Source organism: Heptranchias perlo, chromosome 24, assembly GCF_035084215.1.
Source record: "Heptranchias perlo isolate sHepPer1 chromosome 24, sHepPer1.hap1, whole genome shotgun sequence".
Lineage (NCBI taxonomy): Eukaryota > Metazoa > Chordata > Chondrichthyes > Hexanchiformes > Hexanchidae > Heptranchias > Heptranchias perlo.
This window is the reverse complement of record NC_090348.1, coordinates 7,666,582-7,689,648: the sequence shown is the minus strand read 5'-3', so window position 1 is coordinate 7,689,648 and position 23,067 is coordinate 7,666,582. Positions and strand designations below refer to the sequence as shown.

Sequence of the window (23,067 nt, the reverse complement as noted above, 5' to 3'; positions counted from 1 at the left end):
GCAAAAGTTAACTGGGCTACACAATAGAGAAAGAATAAAAGGTTATTTAGAAGAGAAATAGCTCTGAACAGGAATTCAGCTCCACAGAAATGAATGGGGAATGGGGCTCAGTATGTACAGGGAAGTTACCCTTTTATTAGACTTCTCTTAAGTGCAGTACACCGTACTAATCCAAAGATCACTGTTGTCATCAACCAAACTTAAAAGGAATATTGCTGTGAAAGGAAAAATTCAAGCCATTATATCCTTTGCCACCTTATGCATGTCCATTAATACTGTGCCTCATGCATTTTCATACTGCAAGCCGTTCATTCTTGAGTAGGCCTTGATCGATAGGTCTGACTGGCCATCTTAATTATGCTCCAAGAGTCAGTCCACTTGCTACCCAGCACCACTTAAGACCTGTTCTCCTTATTAAACACACAAGCCCACCCCCCCCCCCACCCCCCGAGTACTCAATAAAGGAGAGCTCGAAGCAACAACAGCAGCTTTTGAGGTTCTCGTCCCCTGGCCTCAGGTGGTAAAGATGATTTTGAATAAGCTCTCCAAAAATATTCTAGTAGAAATCGTGTCTGTTGTGCTTGCTCTTGTTATTAAAAATAGCCATGAATGCACACTAGAACAACCCCTCCAGGGTCTCTTTAATTCTAGTGAATGTTTGATATAAAACTCTTACGTATCAGCATGGAGGAACCAAAATATGGGGTGCAGGGGTGGGTTTGTTGATTAAATTTAATATGCACAGTCATAGCAAGCCTCTTGTGCATGAAATTACTAAGCACCAGATACCAGTTACTATTGATGAACACTGTGTCTACTCTAGCAAGTTGGCCGCATTGAGAGACCGTTGATCTGAAGTACAAAGAAGGTGGGCATCTCACAAGTCAGGTTAAAGGGCCACAGAATCCACAGCCAATAAGTAGTTGGGACCAAGTAAACACTACTATCCACCTAGCTGTTAGCTTCCTGTGTAATCTCCTGTGCCCTTCTAGATTTGTGCCAATGATACTACTGAAGCATTAGCATCCTCCAAACCTCTAAAAGCATGAGGAATCTTAGCAACAGAGTTAGCTGAATGGTACATGTGTAAATAATGCAAAGACAACAATCCCTCCAGTTTCCGTTAACAATCCAATTCCTCCTACAGCAAGACACAAGGCACAGTGATATCATCAAGAGTAATGTGACTCTTAAACTACACTGCTTTCTCTTGTTCAACTGCACAATCTGGTTTAAGGTATCAAAAATAAATTCCACAAAGTCATTTATGAATGAGACACTCTACGAGGTAAGAGTTCAGTTTGGGCACATGATGATGATGTCACTGAACAACACTGACAAACAAAAATTTCATTCCATTCAAACCAAATACACGGAAGTTTGAAATTTAGTTGTTGAGGTGAGTGAGAATGTAAGACAGACTTTACAAGTTTCAAAGTCTCCAACTGACCACAGCTGAACTTAAACTTGAAATATGCTGTCTTCGTGATTCGTCCACCTTATTATAGATTTAATTCCCATTATGAAGACATTATATAAATATATTACCCAGAAAATGTAAAGGACCGAAACATTCCTACAACCCTCCAAGAATGATGTGTTCCTCCAACTCCGGCCTCTTGTGCGGCATTCCCAATTTCCTTCACCCCACCATTGGCGGCCGTGCCTTCAGCCATCTGGGCTCTAAGCTCTGGAATTCCATCCCTAAACCTCTCTGCCTAGCTACCTCTCTCTCCTCCTTTAAGATGCTCCTTAAAATCTCCCTCTTTGACCATGCATTTGGTCACCTGTCCTAATACCTCCTTATGTGGCTTGGTGTCAAACGTTGTCTGATTACGCTCCTGTGAAAGGCCTTTGGACGTTTTACTTTGTTAAAGGAGCTATATAAATGCAAGTTGTTGTTGTTACTATATACATTCAAAAACTTAGCACAGTGGCAGAGAAGTGCTTTACCTGACTTTACACTGAGAATTTCCAGAGTTTCACTTAGATAGCAGAATTCAGGAGAAGCTGTAGCTGCCATCTCTGGTGTATTTAATTATCCATGTGGAAGTTTTATTTTAACCAATGAAGTGAAACTGCATTCCGTTTCATTGACTATTCATACTGCAGCACCAGCATCCAATTTTACACTACCTGAAAGGTGCTCAATTCAAAATCATAGAGCTTATCAACCCAGCCAGCCCTGGTTCTAAGTTCTGGCTGAATGCCTGCCACCAGTGTTAAACTGGGACTCTAACAGAGATGTACCAAATCCAGGCTATGTGATGCTCTTCTGCCCATGGCTGGCACTTCAATGGAATCACACAAGCAGGATGTAAAACCACATGCTGTATATACACAACAAAAGCTTTAAAATTAATATTAACACCGTGGCAAAGAAAAATTAACCTCAGTCTAATCAAGGCCAAAAGAAACTGTCCCATGTAATTTGAGCATCAGTTTTCTTCCATATTTTAAAGCTTCTCTTTGGTGCCTTCTTGCGTGTCTTCATTCCATTAAAATGTTAAAAATTTTAGGAAAGCACACAATTGGAAAGGTTGTTCCCTGTGATACTCATTCTCTAGGTTCTAAGAGCTAGTGAGCATGTCACATCTGTGCCTCCTGTGCTTTGACCACTGAGAAAGGAGAGGGGTTGAAACACAGAATTATAGCCCCTTGAGCCTGTTCTGCCATTCAGTCAGATTATGGCTCACCTGTAACTCAACTCCATTTACACGTCTTTGATCCAAATCACTCGATACCCTTACCCAACAAAAATCTACCGATCTCAGTCTTGGAAATTTCAATTGACCCAGCATCCATAGCCTTTTTGGGGAGAAAGTTCCAGATTTCCACTATCTTTTGCGTTAAAAAAAATCTTTCTGATTTCACTCCTGAACGGCCTAGCTCTAACTTTAAGGCTACGTCCTCTTGTTTTCTTGATCCCCCACCAGAGGAGTAATCTACTAATGGAGGCAAAATCATTAGGATTATTCCAACCGCAATTGGATGCCATGATGGGAGACTTGGTGTGTTAGAGATGGTTGAATGGTCTTGTTTCAGACTTGACTTTTCCTACATTGTTTCTTGAGTTGGCCCATTCTCAAGACGGAAGGCCTGGCACAGTGACAGGCAGCACTCCATGGCCTGGTCAAAAATACCTGTACGCATCTTTAAGACGTGTTTTTTGTAAAATGTTAAGCATAGAATTTATTACGACACATTAGTAGATGCTTCACTTTACTAGCGACTCTATTGTGGCTGCACACATCTTGGCAGGCTTGTTTAAACCATCCACTTCACATAACTTTTATTTAAGAGGTTTTTTTGACGTTCTGCTGGGTTTTAAGTGTTGTTCCTACTTTCTGTAAACAGAAAATTCTCCTTTACATAATCATTAAAAAAAATGAGCAAAAAATCCCCATACTTTGACATTACTGGGAGCACTGCACTCGTTCAAACACCAGGAAGGCTGCCTTCAATTGGAACGATTGAGCATTTCCTTCTCTTTTCGATCGTTGTAAGTCAGTTTTATTCACCCGGCAGTGCAAGTGCGTAAAAATGAACAGGCTTGGCAGCGAATGAGGATGGAAACGAGGTGCAATCCAGTGGAAAGAGAATAGAGCAGCCAACCCTCCCCAAACTACCAGGGTGCACAGAACCTTTCCCACTGCTTAATTCACGGCATGTGCATGAGCTTTCAACTTTTTAACTCTTCCTGAAACGCGAATAAGGGAAAAGAGCCAAAATGTACCACTTCAGTGTGATTTAACTACGCCTTAATTAAATTTTCATCACAACCTGCCATTTGATTTAACGGCTTTTGAGGAAACAAAAGAACAATGACTGGGGGGAGGGATAAAGGAATTTCTGCTACGCACAATCAAAAGCAAAATACTGCAGATGCTGGAAATCTGAAATAAAAACAGAAAATGCTGGAGAAGCTCAGCAAGTGAGGCAGCATCTGTGGAGAAAGAAACAGAGTTAACGTTTCAGGTCAATGACCTTTCGTCAGAACTGGAAGAAGTTAGAGATTTAACAGTTTTTGAGCAAGTACAGAAGTCAGGGAAAGTGGGGGAGGGAGGAAAGAACAAAAGGGAAGATCTGTGATAGGGTAGAGGGCTCGAGTGATTAAATAACAAAAGGGATGATGGTGCAAGGCAAGGAAGGTGGTAATGGGACAGGTTAAGAAACAAAAGATTGGTCAGGAGTAGCTGTAAATGGCAGCAGCAGAACCATTACCAGCACTAGCTGACAAAAAATGGGAGCGGTGGTTATGATCTGAAATTATTGAAATCAATGTTGAGTTCGGATGGTTGTAAAGTGCCTAAACGAAAGATGAGGTGCTGTTCCTCGAGCTATGCACATCTCTTTAAGCTTTGCTCGCTCTCACTTGAGAAGCTTGGCGCCTTTTGTTTGCATTTAACAGCGCAGATAATGTGTGGATTCTGTAACCATTCTAATGTATAGCTGCAACCTTCACTAATGCAGCCTCAGGAGCATGCTCGCACCGCACTACAGACGCAATATCATTCAGCGTCTGCATGTTCTTCTCAATGTGGAGTGACACACTGAAAACATTAACAGTTATTCGTGTAATCATTTGTGGCAAACTCGCAGAAAACACAAATACACTGTGAAGGGCATTTAACAATCAATTCACTGAGGAGAGAGAGAAACAAAAAAGAGCAGGATAAAATCTCCGACACTGTAATAACACAACAGAATGTGCAACAAATATGCAAAATACAGGGCCTGGAAAGCATGAGATACAATGAAACTAAGTAGTGATTTTATCAGTATTATGAGGTGGTAATTTTACCACAGTGCTGCTCAGCGCATTAGTGAGATTAGGACCAACTGCCCAGCACAAAGCTGCAGAAAATATTAACTACATATACCAAGGCTCCTTTAAAACACCACACGGCCTTTTCTCACATTCCAGATGGACCCGTGCTGCCATTACTGGCTGCTGTTTTTATCGCCAACTCTCCGACACCTCCTCCTACCTCCCCCTGGACCGTGACCCCACTGCTGAACATCGAGCCATAGATTCCCAGACAGTCACTGACCTCATCTCCTCTGGAGATCTTCCCCCCACAGCCTCCAACCTCATAGTCCCCCAGCCCCACACAGCCCGCATCTACCTCCTTCCCAAGATCCACAAACAGGACTGCTCTGGAGACCCATCGTTTCAGCCAGTTCTTGCCCCACAGAACTTATTTCCTCCTATCTCGACTCTATTTTTTCTCCTCTTGTCCAGTCTCTACCAACCTACATCCGCGATTCTTCGGACGCCCTCCGCCACTTTAACAGTTTCCAGTTCCCCGGCCCTAACTATCTCCTTTTCACCATGGATGTCCAGTCCCTCTACACCTCCATCCCTCACCAGGACGGCCTGCGTGCCCTCTGCTTTTTCCTTGAATGGAGGCCCAACCAGTCTCCATCCACCACCACCCTCCTCCGCCTGGCTGAACTTGTTCTTACATTGAACAACTTTTCCTTTGACTCCACTCACTTCCTCCAAATAAAAGGTGTCGCAATGGGAACCCATATGGGTTGCCTGCCTTTTTGTGGGATATGTGGAACATTCCTTGTTCCAGTCCTACTCAGGTCCCCTCCCTCACCTCTTTTTCTGGTATATTGATGACTGTATCGGTGCTGTTTCCTGCTCTCGCCCCAAACTGGAAAATTTCATCAACCTTGCTTCTAATTTCCACCCTTCCCTCGCCTTCACCTGGTCCATCTCCGACTCTTCTTTTCCCTTCCTCGACTTCTCTATCTCCATTTCTGGGTGTCAACCAATATCTATTATAAGCCCACCGACTCCCAAAGCTACCTTGATTACACTTCCTCCCACCCCGCTTCCTGTAAGGACTCTATTGCCTTTTCCCAGTTTCTCCATCTCCGTCGCATCTGTTCCGACAATACCACCTTTCGCACCAGTGCTTTCGATATGTCTTCCTTTTTCCTCAACCCAGGATTCCCATCATTGTAGTTGACAGGGTCCTCAACCATGACCGTCCTATATCCTGCACTTCTGCCCTCACCTCCTCACTTCCCTTCCAGAACCATGATAGGGTCCCCCTTGTCCTCACCTCCCACCCCAAAAGCCTCCACATTCAACGGACCATCCGTTGCCATTTCCGCCACCTCCAGCGCGATCCCACCACCAAACACATCTTCCCCTCCCCTTCCCTTTCAGCATTCCAAAGGGACTGCACCCTTGGCGACTCCCTGGTCCCCTCTTCCATCACCCCCAACACCTGCTCTCCTTCCCACGGCACCTTCTCGTGCGAGCGCAGGAGATGTCACACCTGCCAGGTGAAACAGCCATTTACTTGTACTTCTTTCAATTTAGTATATTGTATTCACTGTTCACAATGCGGTCTCCTCTACATTGGGGAGACCAAACGCAGATTGGGTGATCGCTTTGTTGAACACCTCCACTCAGTCTGCAAGCGTGACCCTGACCTGCGGGTTGCTTGTCATTTTAATTCCCCTTCCCACTCCCACTCTGACCTCTCTGTCCTCGGCCTCTTTCACTGTTCCAATGAAGCTCAATGGAAGCTCGAGGAACAGCACCTCATCTTTCGTTTAGGCACTTTACAACCTTCCAGACTCAACATTGATTTCAATAATTTCAGATCATAACCACTGCTCCCATTTTTTGTCAGCTAGTGCTGGTAATGGTTCTGCTGCTGCCATTTACAGCTACTCCTGATCAATCTTTTGTTTCTTAACCTCTCCCATTACCACCTTCCTTGCCTTGCACCATCATCCCTTGTGTCATTTAATCACTCGTGCCCTCTACCCTATCACAGATCTTCACTTTTGTTCTTTCCTCCCCTCCCCCCCTTTCCCTGACTCTGTACTTGCTTAAAAACTTTGACTCTTTTAACATCTTCCAGTTCTGACGAAAGGTCTTCGACCTGAAACGTTAACTCTGTTTCTTTCTCCACAGATGCTGCCTGACCTGCTGAGCTTCTCCAGCATTTTCTGTTTTTATTTTAGATTTCCAGCATCCGCAGTGTTATGCTTTCGATTTGCTGTTTTTATCTCTGGGTTCAGTGATACTCCATTTAATTTTCTTCTTTCAGCCCTAAAACCCTCCGAGAACTCTGCGTTCCTCTGGCTCTGGCCGCTTTGTGCATCCCCCACTCCCTCTACCCCAGCATTGGTGGCCGTGCCTTCAGCCCTCTAGGCCCCAAGTTCTGGAATTCCCTTCCCAAATCTCTCTGCCTCTCCACCTCTCTCTCCTCTTTTAAGGCACTCCTTAAAACGTACCTCTTTGACCAAGCTTTTAGTCTACCGTCCTGACTCCTTCTTTGGCTCAGTGTCAATTTTTGTCTGATTACACTCCTGTGAAGTGCCTTGGGACGTTTTACTACGTTAAATCTGCTATAAGAAGAAAGAAAGAACTTGCATTTATATAGCACCTTTTGCGACCCCAGGACGTGGCATTCGATAAGATGCCACTCAAAAGATTTTGTACACAAGATGGGGTTGGGGGTAATATATTAGCATGGATTGAGGATTGCTTAACGGACAGAAAACTGAGAGTAGGAATAAACAGGTCATTTTCACATTGGCAGCCTGTAACTGGTGGGGCGCCACAAGGATCAGTGCTGGGCTATTTACAATCTATATTAATGATTTAGATGAAGGGACCGAGTGTAATGTACCCAAGTTTGCAGACGATACAAAGCTAGGTGGGAAAGTAAGCTGTGAGGAGGACACAGAGTTTGCAAAGGGATATAGACAGGTTAGGTGAGTGAGCAAGAAGGTGGCAGATGGAGTATAATGTGGGGAAATGTGAGGTTATTCACTTTGGTAGGAAGAAAAGAAAAACAGAATATTTTTTAAATGATGAGAACTATTAAATGTTGGTGTTCAGAGTGTGTCCTTGTACAAGAAACACAGAAAGTTAACATACAGGTACAGTAAGCAGTTAGGAAGGCAAATGGTATGTTGGCTTTTATTGCAAGGGGGTTGGGGTACAAGAGTAAAGACGTTTTGCTGCAATGGTACAGGGCTTTAGTGAGACCTCACCAGGAGTACTCTGTACGGTTTTGGTCACCTTACCTAAGGAAGGATATACTTGCCTTAGAGGCAGTGCAACGAAGGTTCACTAGATTGATTCCTGGGATGAGAGGGTTGTCTTATGAGGAGAGATTGAGTGGAATTCAGAAGAATCTGATCTCATTGAAACATATAAGATTCTGAGATGGCTTCACAGAGTAGATGCTGAGAGGCTGTTTTCCCGGCTGGAGATCTAGAAACAGGGGCATAGTCTCAGGATAAGGGCTCGACCATTTAGGACTGAGATGAGGAGAAATTTTTTCACTCAGAGGGTTGTGAATCTTTGGAATTCTCTACCCCAGAGGGCTGTTGATGCTCAGTCATTGAGTATATTCAAGGCTGAGATCGATAGATTTTTGGACTCTAAGGGAATCAAGGGATTATAAGGATCGGGCCGAAAGTGGAGTTGAGGTCGAAGATCAGCCATGATCTGATTGAATGGTGGAGCAGGCTCGTGGGGCCCTATGGCCGACTCCTGCTCCTATTTCTTATGTTCTTATGTAGGACGTCCCAAAGCATTTTACAACCAATGAAGTACTTTTGAAGTGTCGTCACTGTTATAATGTAGGAAACGCGGGAGCCAATTTACCCACAGCAAGGTCCCACAAACAACAATGTGTTAATGACTAGATAATCTGTTTTTTAGTGATGTTGGTTGAGGGATAAATATTTGCAGGGGAGAACTCCCTTGCTGTTCTTCGAATAATGCAGTGGGATCTTTTACATCCACCTGAGAGGGCAGACGGGACCTCAGTTTAATGCCTCATCCAAAAGATGGCACCTCCGCCAGTGCAGCACTCTCTCAGTACTGCACTGGAGCGTCAGCCTAGATTTTGTGCTCAAGTCTCTGGAGTGGGACTCGAACCCACGATTTTCTGACTCAGAGGTGACAGTGTTACCATATATAAATTCATGTTGTTGTTCTTAAACTGGCTTCATTTCAGACACCCAGTTGTGCTGATTAGAAAGCAGTGCAATCCTTTTAAAAAGATACCGGATCGAGGGGTGAGCCTTTGCTCTCTGGCACAACACTGTAGCTCTATTTCTGACCTGCACCACCTTGAGGGCGATGCCCTCTTGGGACTATTGATTCACCCCTTTGACTTGATCTTTCACGTTTATTTGCATTAAAAAAAACAGCATTTACCGTGCTGCGATAAAGAAAGAACTTGCATTTATATAGAGCCTTTCATAACCTCAGGGCGTCCCAAAGCGCTTTTCAGCCAGTGAAGTACTTTTTGAAATTGTAATGTAGGAAAAGCACTTGTGTCAAAATTTAAAAACAATATTCTTTCTTCCCCCTCAGACACCCAGGTTCTGAGAATGAATAGTCTGTGCTGAACTTGCTGATTTCAGCTGGGGCATCAGTTGTCCTTAGCATCCCTGGGCAAGGGGAGCGGAAAAATCAGCCCAGTCAGCCCAGGGACGAGGGACTTCAGTTACGTGGAGAGACTAGAGAAGCTGGAATTGTTCTCCTTGCAGCAGAGAAGGTTAAGGGGAGATTTAATAGAGGTGTTCAAAATCATGAGGGTTTTGATAGTGTAGATAGGGAGAAACTGTTTACACTGGCAGGAGGGTTGGTAACCAGAGGACCACAGATTTAAGATAATTTGTAAAAAAATCTAGGGGGCAGATGAGGAGAATTTTTTTTTACGCAGCGAGTTGTTATGATCTGGAATGCACTGCCTGAAAGGGTGGTGGAAGCAGATTCAATAGTAACTTTCAAAAGGGAATTGGATAAATACTTGAAGGGGAAAAAATTGCAGGGCTACTGGGGAAAGAGTTGGGGAGTTGGACTAATTGGATAGATCTTTCAAAGAGCCAGCACAGGCACGATGGGCTGGATGGCCTTCTCCTGTGCAGTATATTTCTATGGTTCTTGGGTCCCTAAAAGAATTTGCAGAGATGTGAGTGTTGGGTGATGGGGTTTGGTTGTGACAGATGGTCTTGTTGAAAAGTGCCAACCTTCGCTGCTGCAAGTGAAGACTAACCACTTGAGTGAGGTAAGCACTCACGGAGCTGTCAGTACCTTCAGGACAAGATGGGGGGAACGTGGAAAACAGTTTTGGTTTCAAAGAAAGATCCTTGTCAATTTTTCTTAAATGGAAATTGTAAGTACAATTTTTAAATAACTTTAATGATGTCACTTGTCTCCGCCACTTGTTTGTTGGCTTCTTATAAACAAGCACAGAATTCTTTCGGCAATAACTGAAAAATCTAACCCCCCCACCCCAACAATAAAATTGGGCAGATTGAATTGCCACACAAAGGGGGTCATTTTAACCTAACTCGCCCGACAGAAACCGAGGGGATCGGGCCGAAGCTGGGTTTTACACCCCATCTGATTTTACCCTCCATTGAGTTTGATCAGATGGGGCTAGGTTAAAATCACCCCCCAAAGTAATAAATGAACCAGGTCAATGCTGGCATCGTTAACCCATTCAAATAACTTGACTGTGTCGATAATTACCGCATGCTGCCCAGTTTCTATCAGTACGATCATAGCAATAAAAAGGCTACGGCATAGATCCTTGTCTGCCAAAGTCCAGACCTCATAATTTTCAACTTATCCAGCCTTCACAACCCGCTTCCAATTTAATCATTGCAAATCGACATTCGACCCTGTCAAAGTCAGCTTTAGGAGCCCAGAAAAGGTTATTAGGTCCTTTTTTTGCACAAATCTATGTATTAACATCCGCTTTCAAAGTGTAATCCAGTACTCTGCATTGAATTCAACTTTTGTTTGCCTGTTGTGTAGAGCTCATTTGAACAGTTTTCAAATGCAGGCTACACAGACTGCACAAAGGTGATTCCAATTATTACAAACCCGCATGGTGAACAAGGACACTTCGCAGAGACTATTTGCCAAAACAAAGGATTAGCTGTTGTATCGGCAGTTGCCGTGAGACCTCTCGCTCGGTTCTCTTCGAACTGGCAAACGGTGCAGTACAGTGCGGCTTGTTAATAAGCTTGTTCCCTCTTTCCGTTCCCCCCCAAAACAGGACACCTATTCCCTTTCGCTTACCTTCAGGCTCGCTCTTGATGAGCTCCTCCATTTTCTTCTGTTTCAATGTGTCCACCACGTCAGCCAGGCTGCCTTTGCGTCTCTCTGGTGTGCCCAGCGCTGTGCCGGACCCTGACTCGCTGCTCTGTCGAGCCCCTTCTTCGGTCTTCAGAGGTGAGGTAGATGAGTTGTGTGTAGGGAATAAAGACGCTGCTTTATTGCCATCGTGATCCTAGTCAAAACATTTGGGGGAGGAGGAGAAAACAGAAATATTTCGATTATTTTAGGAAAGCATGTCCGAGTCACTTTGATAAATTGCCAAAGCCCAGGGTTAGTTTTCCTGGACTTAATTATAAAAACAGCGTCGATATTCAGAGATAGAGTCAATAATCTGCCTTTGTTAATCGTTGCTAATCTGTATCTAATCTGGTGTCATCATCATTTCTTTGACATTAAAAGTCAAATTACTCTGTGGGTTGATCAATGTCCAGCGAGCAATACTGAGAGAAATATAACTTGTTCATGAAATCATATTAAAATCATAGCAAAATAGATCCTGTACACTCCAATTGCCTGGATGAGTGCAGCTGCAACAACACTCAAGAAGCTCGACACCATCCAGGACAAAGCAGTCCACTTGATCAACAGCCCAGTCACCATCTTAAACATCCACTCCCTCCACCACCGGCACACGTTGGCTGAATGTGGACTATCTACCGGACGCTCTGCAGGCAAGTGGTCAAGGCTTCTTTGGCAGCACCTCCCAAATCCACACCTCCACCATCTGGAAGGACAAGGGCAGCAGGCGCATGGGAACAACATCACCTCGAAGTTCCCCTCCACGTCACACACCATCCCGACTTGGAAATATACCGCCGTTCCTTCATCGTCGCTGGGTCAAAATCCTGGAACTCCCTACCTAGCAGCACTGTGGGAGAACTTTCGCCGCATGCACTGCGGAGGTTCAAGAAGAAGGCCCACCACCATCTTCTCAAGGGCATCTACAGATGGGCAATAAATGCTAGTCTTGCCAGCGATGCCCACATCCCGGGAACGAATTAAAAAGATGTGAGTTGTAGCAGTGTAGGAGAGTTTACACACAGCCAAAGTGCATGGGCCCTCTTAAATATTTCTTGATGCATAATTAGAAATGGTATGGATGGAATAGGGCTCTCCAAATACTCAGCTTTTTTTTTGAGTCAGTTCTTTCGCTTCCTGGCACTCTCGCCAGCTCATTGACGCATTAGTTCATCTATGGCACCCAAAAATGCATTGGTGCTGCTGTCGCTATGACTAAAACATTAACCTGCCAATTGGCTGGGTGGCGGTATGGGTTACATCTTGGTTGTTTCACCTCTGGGATCTGGGCTCAGTTCCAGCCTCCTGTAATCTGATGAGTGTCTCCACTCCTGGGAGCTGAAAGGGTCCAAAGAGTTTCAGTTCTTATTGGGTACAGCTCTGTAGTGCGTAGGTATCCTTACTCTGCATTAATTGGTGTTAAATTCGCAACCTGATTTGATGAACTCTCAACTAGAACCGAACAAGTCTATATTCAAACAGCTTAAATTGTGGAATTAGTGCCTACAAAGTTCAAGTCTACAGCGACAGAAATGCTGTCAGAACCGGAGAAGAATAAGTCAGGCTGAGTGAAACTAGTTTGGTATCAAATCTTGTGTAAGTGCCTACAGGGCCTATATATGGGACGTGAATTCTTTTCCAATTGAGGGGTATGTTTTTTTTTAAGAAACCGGAAACAGTAACATGACCTTACGCCAAACCATTCTGGTTTGCTCCAGCTCAGTTTGAATATCCAGCACGATTCCCCACACAAGTTGCTGGACGTCCAGTTCTGAGCACATTTTGAGCCGACTCCGTTTTTCGATTCGGAAGTCTGGGGGGGCTTTCGGTGAAAGCGAAAGGCGGTGGCACGGCCCACACTGCTTCCGGCCGATTCAGCTGGTGCGACCCGAGGCGGTGGGGGGGAACCAAACCCCACCCTTCCCCACTCCATCAAAAAAAAACGCATGGCCCCTTTAAAGTTGAGAATCGTTCAAGTTCTGAAACGCGCTATAAATTATAAAAGGGAATATTTGCGAAGCATTAATGTTTTATAGCCTACCCAATAAAAAAGGCAATTCCTAGCAAATCCTCAGGAACACAAAGGAAAAAAAAGCATAACTATCAAAACACATTATTTTTAATAGCCTACATAATAAAGCTGTTCCATTTAGTAATTAGATGCCAAAAAGTGACTTGGAGGCTAAAGGGGGCTTTAGGCCCTTTTACTAATTTCATATTACGGCTATAAATGTGAATTGCCTTATTCCAGATCTTTCAAGAATAACTTATTTGTCTGCATTTCTTTATAATTATACTAAATTTCCCATTCTGTCCCTATTTCTTCTACGTTCCAATTAATTTCCACTTATTCTGTCCTGAATAGCCTCCTGCAACTAGTCTAATGCAACAGACATCCCTGAATATATTTGCTTTTATCTTTTTTTGTTTAATGTATGAGTTTAATGTGTAATGGAAATTGTTGCTTCTTTCTCCCGTGGTACATTTATATGAAAGGAAGGATATGTATAGATCCAATGAGATTTTTGTGCCTCTTGTTATATGTTTGAAATGAATGACCTCCAAACCCCACAGAGTGCTCCTTTTTTTTTTGTTTGGGGGCGATGGGGGTGGGGAGGCTGTAAGACGCTTTCCCATCTGCGATGTTTGGTGTGAGCTCATCGTACTGAGTTGAACAGCAGACTGAACTCCTCAGCTCACAGCAAGAAACCCAGGCAGGTAGTTATAATGAAGATGAAAGAGCCCGCTGTTCATATAGCTGGTGGCATTCAAAGTTAATTTAATTAATGAAGAAAAGATCTGTAAGTAGTGTCAAATTGTTAAAATGATGGGCCTAATTTTCAGAAGTGCTTCAAAAAAAAGTCTCACAGCAAGCACGTTTCCCGCTTTCAATGCGAATCTTTCCCTGAGAGAGCGTAAGCATGCTTTCTTGTAACAGAAAGGCAACAAAAAGGGAGGTAACATAGGAACATAGGAACAAGAGTACACCATTCAGCCCCTCAAACCTGTTCCACCATTCAATGAGATCATGGCTGATGTCTATCCTAACTCCATTTACCCGCCTTGGCTCCAAATCCCTTAATAGCCTTAGCTAGCAAAAACCTATCGATCTCAGATTTAAAATTATTAATTGAGCTGGCATTTACTGCTTTTTGTGGGACAGTGTTCCACACTTCTACCACCCTTTGTGTGAAGAAGTGTTTCCTAACTTCTCTCCTGAATGGCCTGGCTCTGATTTTAAAGTTATGTTCCCTTGTCCTAGATTCCCCCACCAGCAGAAAAAGTTTCTCTCTATCTACCCTATCAATTCCTTTCAAAATCCTGAAATCTTCCATCAAAACACCCCTTAACCTTATATTCCAGGGAATACAAGCCTAGTTTATGTAATCTCGCCTCATAATTTAACCTTTGGAGCCCAGGTAACATTCTGTAAATCTGCGCTGCACTCCTTCCATGGCCAATATATCCTTTCTAAGGTGCGGTCCCCAGAATTGTACACAGTACTCCAGATGTTGCCTAACCAGGGCTATGTATAGCTGAAACAAAACTTCCTCCCCTTTATATTCTAGCCCTCTAGATATAAAGGCTAACATTCCATTAGCCTTTTTGATTATTTTTTATATGTGACCACTATATTTTAGTGATTTGTTTACATGGACCCTAAAATCTCTTTGGACGTCCACGGTTCTACCTATTCACCATTTAAAAAATACTCGGATCAATGCTTTTCGGTCCAAAGTGGATGACCTCACACTTACCTGCATTGAAATTCATCTGTCACAGTTTTGCCCACTCACTTAGTCTATCAATGTCTCTTTGTAAAATGTTATGCTCCCGTTTACATTACTTACTATGCCACCAATCTTTGTGCCATCATCAAACCTGGATATATGGTTTTCCATTGTGTTATCTAAGTCATTAAAAGGGGGAGGAAGGGGGGAAATCCAAATCAGGTGGTCCTGAACCCAGTCTTAGGATGGGTGACTATCTGGGTCACTGCTCTTTCCGTTTGGGTAGAGGAGGCAACAATACAGAAGCCAGAGCTTGTCAATGTCAGTCATGTTCGATCCGCTTTTTTAGATGTTCTCCTAACTCTGTAGATAGGTGTCAGCAAAGCTCAAGTCAGAGGCTGCCATCGACACTTCTTCCCAACAGTACAGGTGAGATTCTCTCTTTCAAGAAGCATTGTTGCCTTCCGACTGCTCTGCGACAGGTCGAAGCTGTAGAAGGTTTAACACCATCTCTTATGGAGGCAGGTTCCTTACACTAACCCTTATCCTAAAACACCCCAAAACCAAAACAAAACAACCCTAAACTTGACCCAGACTTTCCCTGAACCCGAATAGGCCCCCAACCCCAACTCCTAATGCCAACCACAACACATAAATAAACTGCATCCCCCCCCCCAATCCCCCAGAGCAAACAACCCTAATATAGGGAGCCATAATCTGATGGGGACCGGGACCAGCCTCACTACCGCACCTAAGACATCTGCTCCGAGGATTGTGCCCATTCACATATGTACAACATTAAGTTTGCATAGATTACCTACGACCAAATCCATTCTGACTGGCAGAGAACTTGAGAGATTTACATTAGAGAATCGAGAGAACTCAAGGGCTTTGTCACAGCAATTGTATAAAGTGATATACAGTGTAAATCTACTGGTGTGTCCCTAGATAGTGCAGAGGCTTACAGCCTCTCAGAGCACAGATTATTGCCTTATCTTGTCATACTGAATTAACACAGTGGAAAACTGCTAAACAGTGATGACCTGTTCATTTTTAAGAATTGCAGCAGCAAGAAGATGATGTAGTGATGGTATTTAAATCTTTCTTTAACAGCAGGTTGTTTCTGAGTTCCACACTGCAATATCCACAAGAACAGGCAGTAGGAAATCACCAGCAGTGCTTCCTTACCTGGTCGCTTTTTGACTTAATCGGCTCCGTTTAAAACATATTTACCAAAACTAAGTGCCATAAATATAAGATAGTCACCAATAAATCCAACAGGGAATTCAGGGAAACTTCTTTACCCAGAGAGTGGTGAAAATGTGGAACTCGCTACCACAAGGAGTGGTTGAGGCGAGTACCATAGATGCATTTAAGGGGAAGCTAGATAAACACATGAGGGAGAAAGGAATAGAAGGATATGCTGATAGGGGAAGATGAAGTAGGGTGGGAGGAGGCTCGTGTGGAGCATAAACGCCAGCACAGACCAGCTGAGCCCAATGGCCTGTTTCTAGCTGTAAATGCTATGTAACTATGTAATAACCCCAGCCGTGGACAAAAAAACCCCCCAGATATTGGCAAGAAAAACAGGACAAGAAGTAGTGAAAAGACAAATAGAAGTGGCAGGCCCCAGTGCATCAGAAACTCCAGCAATAGATGAGAATACAAACACAAGCAGGGATACCTACACTCCTGCCCACAGCCTCAAACTCTAACCATAAACTTCTGGAAATATCAAAAGGCAGGTGAAAACAAGTGAAATAAAGAGATGTTTCCACTTATGGGGGAGACCGAAACTAGGTAGTCACCAATAAATCCAATAGGGAATTCAGGAGAAACTTCTTTATCCAAAGAGTGGTTAGAATGTGGAACTCGCTACCACAAGGAGTAGTTGAGGGGAATAGTACATGCTCGATAAACACATGAGGGAGAAAGGAGTAGAAGGATATGCTGATAGGGTTCGATGAAGAGGGTGGGAGGAGGCTCGTGTGGAGCATAAACACCAGTATAGATCAGTTGGGCTGAATGGCCTGTTTTTGTCCTGTAAATTCTATGTAATTCTATGTAACATCTCAAGGCCAGTTCATAAAAAAAGGAAAGAGGTTACAAATGACTCCGGTATAAAGAACTCATTGAACGCTGGACCCTCTGTCATTTGCAGGATTCTAGAAACAAATACACTCCACATCTAAGTCACACTTCAGGAAAGATTCAAAATTCAGTTATTAAGCATGGATTTGAGCTCTCCTGTTGGATACAATGGTCCACAATGGGTTTGTTGAAATCAAAAAAAGCTTCTTTCAAATCCCCCAACTGCACAAACTTTTAAGATTTCAAATCAGCACATTTTTATTTCACGCAAAAAACATCACAACGCTTGCTTCACTTACAGAGTCCCTCGCTAAAAGCAATTCCATTTGCCAATGGGGCCATTTGATGTTCGTACCAAAAAGGCTCTCTTGCCACTCGCAGAATTTACTTTTTGTGAGTCAGAATGATAGCATTGGTATTGTGTTACTTTACATTTCAAACAAATAGAATTACATTGTATTTACAGCATAGGAACAGACCATTCGGCCCAACTGGTCCATGCCAGCTTTTATGCTCCAAACCAGCCTCTTCCCACCCTACTTCATCGAACCCTATCCGCATATCCTTCTATTCCTTTCTCCCTCATGTTTTTATCTAGCTTCCCCTTAAATGCATCCATGCTATTCGCCTCAACCACTCCTTGTGGTAGCGAGTTCCACATTCTCACCACTCTCTGGGTAAATAAGTTTCTCTTCAATTCCCTGTTGGATTTATTGGTGACTATCCTTCATTTATGGCCCCTAGATTTGTTAAATATGTTTAAAACCGAGCCGATTAAGTAAAAAAAGCGACCAGGTAAGGAAGCACTGCTGGTGATTTCCTACTGCCTGTTCTTATGGATACTGCAGCTTGAAACTCAGAAACAACCTGCTGTTAAAGAAAGATTTAAATACCATCACTACATCATCTTCTTGCTGCTGCAATTCTCAAAGATGAACAGGTCACCACTGTTTAGCAGTGTTCCACTGTGTTAATTCAGTATGACAAGATAAGGCAGTAATCTGTGCTCTGAGAGGCTGTAAGCCTCTGCACTATCTAGGGACACACCAGTAGATTTACACTGTATATCACTTTATACAATTGCTGTGACAAAGCCCTTGAGTTCTCTCGATTCTCTAATGTAAATCTCTCTCAACTTCTCTGCCAGTCAGAATGGATTTGGTCGTAGGTAATCTATGCAAACTTAATGTCGTACATATGTGAATGGGCACAATCCTCGGAGAGGATGTTTTAGGTCTTAAATAATCCACTGATCCTGCCTCTATATCAGCTTTTTTTTCTCTGTAGCTTGACATTAAACAAGCTGCTGGGTAGATGTCATTCCATCCAACATGAACGATTAAGCCACATTTTATGTTCTGAGATTTGCTTCTCGAGTAATGAGAGCTCACAAAGTGTCTGATTGGTTAGGGCTCAAAGATTATCCAGAAAGGCTGATGTGAATATTGTGACATACATGGAAATGAATAAGCAAACAGGAAAAGTAATTTCACTGTAGTCACGAATAACACGCTGACTCCCTCGACTCACAAGCTTGCCTTTAAATCGGTGTTGTTTTAATTCGGATTCAGGGACTCAGGCAACCATGGTCCAGCCCCTGACATTTACACTGCTAAATCCACCTCCCTTATCCCCCCAGCAGCCTCAGTGATCCATGAAAAACTGGGTGCCACCAGGATAAGGAAGCTGGATTTAGCAGTGTACATGTCAATCCTTCAGGTTGCCAACCCTCCAGGATTGCCCTGGAGTCTCCAAGAATTAAAGATTAATCTCCAAACAACTCCGGAAAAGAATCACAGGGGCATTAAAAAAGATTCTGTGCTTTTTTTGTTTTCTTTGAATACTTTTGTTTATTATTGGAGAAGGGGAAAAAGAAACCTGTTTGACTGACAGTCAAGAATCATCCAATCGGGTACCGAAAAGTCTGTTCGCTTTTCGATTGGTGTGGGAAGGGGTGCACCATGAGAATGGACATGTCGGTTGACCAATGGCGGGAGTGTGGAGGTGGGGCAGTTGGAGGCGGTAGGTCATGTGATGAGACCTCCTGGAATACATCCAACCAGAGTTGGCAACCCTATCCAGAATCCAAATGACTATAAACGCAGGGATGGTTACGGTTATACTTGGCAAACAGGACAAAACTACTTGTTTATTCAGGGACTGTACTTAGTGCTGAGCTGTTCATGGTCTTCCGCACTTCAATCTATTCCTTTGGCATTTTACACCACTACCTCATACTCCACTCTACCCCTTCCCCCCAGAGCCAGACACAGATCTTCTCTAGGTCTTCAGACTCACAGTTAAGGGTTTGCCAACTCTGGTTGGACGTAGTCCGGGAGTTTTCATCACATGACCTCCCGCTTCCAAACACCCCGCCCCCTACGCTCCCGCCATTGGTCACTCGACACCGTCCATCCTCGCGGCATCGCGCCTTCCCCCGCCAATTGGAAAGCGAAAAGACGCTTCATTACCCCATTGAATGATTCTTGACTGTCGATCAAATGACCTTTTATCCCGTATGTGATTTTTTTTTTAAATGCCCCGATGGTTTTTCTCCTGGGTTGCTCGCAGCAGTGTCCGAAAAATTAATCTTTAATTCCCGACAACTCCAGGCCAATCCGGGAGGGTTAGCCTCCCTACCAATAGCTAACCAGAAGGCAAGGTTCTGGGATAAAGAGCGGGGGATAAAAAATAAATTGGATGGTGCATTCCAATATCAACACAACACTCCCAGATGACCACACGAGAAGCAATGCTGCTAACACTATGACAGACAGGTTTTAAAATAGAGGGTTTTTTGTTCCCATTGCATAACAGGAGCACATATCGGAATGTTGGCTGCATAGGATGGCACGACCTTTACACGACCCACTAGACTTTCCATCAAAAGGATGACAACCGCTGCTCCATGGAACCACAGTGGGTAAATGGAGTTGAGATACAGATCAGCCATGATCTAATTGAATGGCGAAACAGGCTCGAGGGGCTGAATGGCCTATTCCTGTACCTATGTTCCAATGCATGGCCAATATTCTAGTCTGCACGTCTTCACTGGGAGCACAAAAACTGGAACAGTTACCCCATAAAGCCTTCAGCACGCGGTTTGGTCAGTCTTCTTCCGTGGTGCTTTTGTTTTTTAGAAATGTGACTAGTACTGGGAGCTGCGGAGGCCTAGCACTGTGCTTTTTCCAACTCTGCCATGCTTGGACCAAGCCCAGACTGAGCAGATGAAAACCTCCCCTCACTGATAACTCTAAAGGTCCACAGGTCCACTGCTTGGAAAATCTCAACTCAGTTCCTACTGAATTTGAGGCAACAGCGATTAAAAAGAAGTTCCCACAGTGTTGCACAAATTGTCACCAGATTTTCCAGTGTCACTCAGTGAGGATGGCTGGTGGGGGAAATGGAAGTGTCACAATAGACATTGGCACAGTGTTGGAGCAGGGTACAGGGAGCTTTACCCTATATCTAACCTATGCTCTAACTGGCAATGAGACCAACAAAATAAAAAAAACATCTAGCTCTCCATCCTCATCTGGGTAAACACAAACTCAGTGAGAAATTTTAAAAGAAACAATGGGATTGAAGTTTATTGAGAATTTAAAGTGTTCGCTAATTGAAATACAGATTCACGTTGTTTGCATTGCCAGATGCTCTTTCTTTAAGACAGTTCTCATATTTAATCCTTTTCTCCCTTTCTGAAGTCTTTTTTCCCTCCCACTGTTGTGCCTATCTTTCACAGATGTGTATTAATCAAGCACCAACCGGTTTTACTACAAAGTTATTTTTACTCAAGAGTTACTCCTTTCATTTTAGCTTTTGCCAATTATAAGTCTGCTTCTGTTTTCTTTATTATTTTAAGCAAATTAAACCATAATCGTCAAACGCAGCATTCAGCACTTAAACAGACTAGAGACAGATTTCTCGGTCAGTCACTTTTTGATCAATTTGAACAAGACTTATAATTTTCTTTAAGACGGTGAAAATACCCCTAAGTATTGGCGAGACACAGAATGTCAATGTGGGGACTGAAATCGCTAAGCCCTGTTGTCGCCCCCTCAAATCTGGGACCTAGGGTTTCTAACCCTCCAGGATTGTCCTGGAGTCTCCAGGAATTACAGATCAATCTCTTGGACATTGCTGTGAGTAACACCTGGGAGAAAAATCATCGAGGCATTAAAAAATTGTGCTTTTTTTTCATTTTCTTTGAACATTTTTGTTAATTAGTTATAAAAATATTGAAGATGGGGAAAAGGGCAGTTTAACTGGGTGGGGCCATTTAGAGATGGGAGGTCATTTGATAAAACCTCCAGGAATATGTCCAACCAGACTTGGCAACCCTACTGGGACCTGATGCACTTAGAACACAAATTTGTTCTTTTATATTTAAGATTCTAACAGTCATAAATCCTTGCAATAGGCCTTTCCTCAAAACACTACATTTATCAAGAGTAGCTAACGTGACACTTCTTAACTAACTGCTCATATATCGCAGTAAGGTTAAACATACCACTGTGTCATGCAGAGACGTTGGACTCTCGCAACGTAAAGTCTCTCTGGTCAACGCGGACGGTGTGTGTAGCTCCTCTGTGTGGAGATTGTTGGAAAAGCTTGGGGGAAGAGGGAGGTGAAAAGCAGAGTGTCCATCACTTTCTCCCTCTTCTACCTTCTGTCTGTTTGTCACCATGGCTACCTCTCCATCTGTTTCTCCATACGGAGAGGCCGGTCTCTTGGAAGACATCCTTCAGGAACAAAATGAAAAGAAGAAATGTGACATCCTCATGAAGCAGTTGTACCATTCTTGTTCCATTGATGGACACCATGAAATACAATCATGTGGCCCAGTGTTAAAAGAATGCCCTGGTTTACTGATCCACCCAAACAGGAATCAAATATCGGAGATCAAAGCCTATACAATTGCTGTAAAAAAAAACTGAGTGGTTTCAAAGTTCAGTGAGAACAACCTCTATACAAATGTCATAACTCTGTCATCTGTTAAAATGTTCTTTTTTTAAAATTCATTCTCAGGATGTGGGCATCACTGGCAAGGCCGACATTTATTGACGTTCCCTAGTTGCATTGAGAAGGTGGTGGTGGGCCACTTTCGTGAACCACTGCGTAGTGGTTTGATAAAACTGAGTGGCTTGCTGGGCCACTTCAGAGGGCAGTCAAGAGACATCCACGTTGGTGTGGAACTGGAGTCACATATAGGCCAGAGTGAGTAACGACAACAGGTTTCTTTCCCTGAAGGACCAGTTGGGTTTTTACAACAATCCAACAGCTTCATGGTCACTTTTTTTGACTGATACCAGCATTTTATTTCCAGATTTTTTAACTGAATTCAAATTCCCAAACTCCCATGGTTGGATTGAATGCACATTCTCTGGATTATTAGTCTAGTAACATAACCAATACACTACCGTACCTGGCAAAATATGAGCTAAAGACATGAGCTTAAAGGCACTGTTATTCCAAAGGGCTGAGACCAGTACCTGTTTAAAGTGATGCAGAGCCAGTAGTGCTGAGTTATACTGCTAGTTCTGCACCATTTTTTGCCCAGACCAAAACTGGTAGCCCACTGTCAGTCACTTTTCTTTTCCTCTGCCAATTTTCTCCCCTCTCTTGATGGAGCTGACCCTTTGCTGAGGTAGGGTTCCTCAGGTATCAGCCAGCTTTCATTACAGCAAAGTGGCCATTATGCACGTGTTAGGCTTTACATTGAGTGCTGACGGGCTATTTGACTGTGGTGGCATCACATACAAACTCAACCCTGACTTCACCTGACATCCACACACATGCAGTTCAGGCCAAGGATTGCTGGATAGAGATCACGGGTTGGAACTCTGGCTAATTTCTCCTCCTCAGCCCAGGGTTCCTGAGACCAATTATAACATGTCTAGTGAAAAGAAAGGAAAGGACTAGCATTTATATGGTGCCTTCCACGACCTCAGAGTGTCCCAGAGCTGAAATGGAGTCAGACAAGCTGTTAGCTGTGACTCAGTGGTAGCACTCTTGCCTCTGAGTCAGAGGGTCGAGGGTCCAATCTCCACAAAGATTAAAGCACCTAATCCAGGCTGACACTTCAGTGCAGTACTGAGG

At 43.6% G+C, this 23,067-nt stretch overlaps 1 protein-coding gene across 4 annotated transcripts in view; it reads right to left on the bottom strand.

Moving 5' to 3' along the window:
* Positions 1–23,067, bottom strand: part of sox5 (SRY-box transcription factor 5) — a 270,199-nt gene that overhangs the window by 162,196 nt on the left and 84,936 nt on the right. For all 4 annotated transcript variants that reach the window (XM_068004705.1, XM_068004704.1, XM_068004706.1 and 1 more), the window contains 2 exons: positions 21,479–21,710; positions 11,090–11,300 (listed from right to left, as the gene is read on the bottom strand). In XM_068004705.1, the coding sequence (XP_067860806.1) occupies positions 11,090–11,300; positions 21,479–21,710 (443 nt within the window). The remainder of the gene's footprint in view (positions 1–11,089; positions 11,301–21,478; positions 21,711–23,067) is intronic.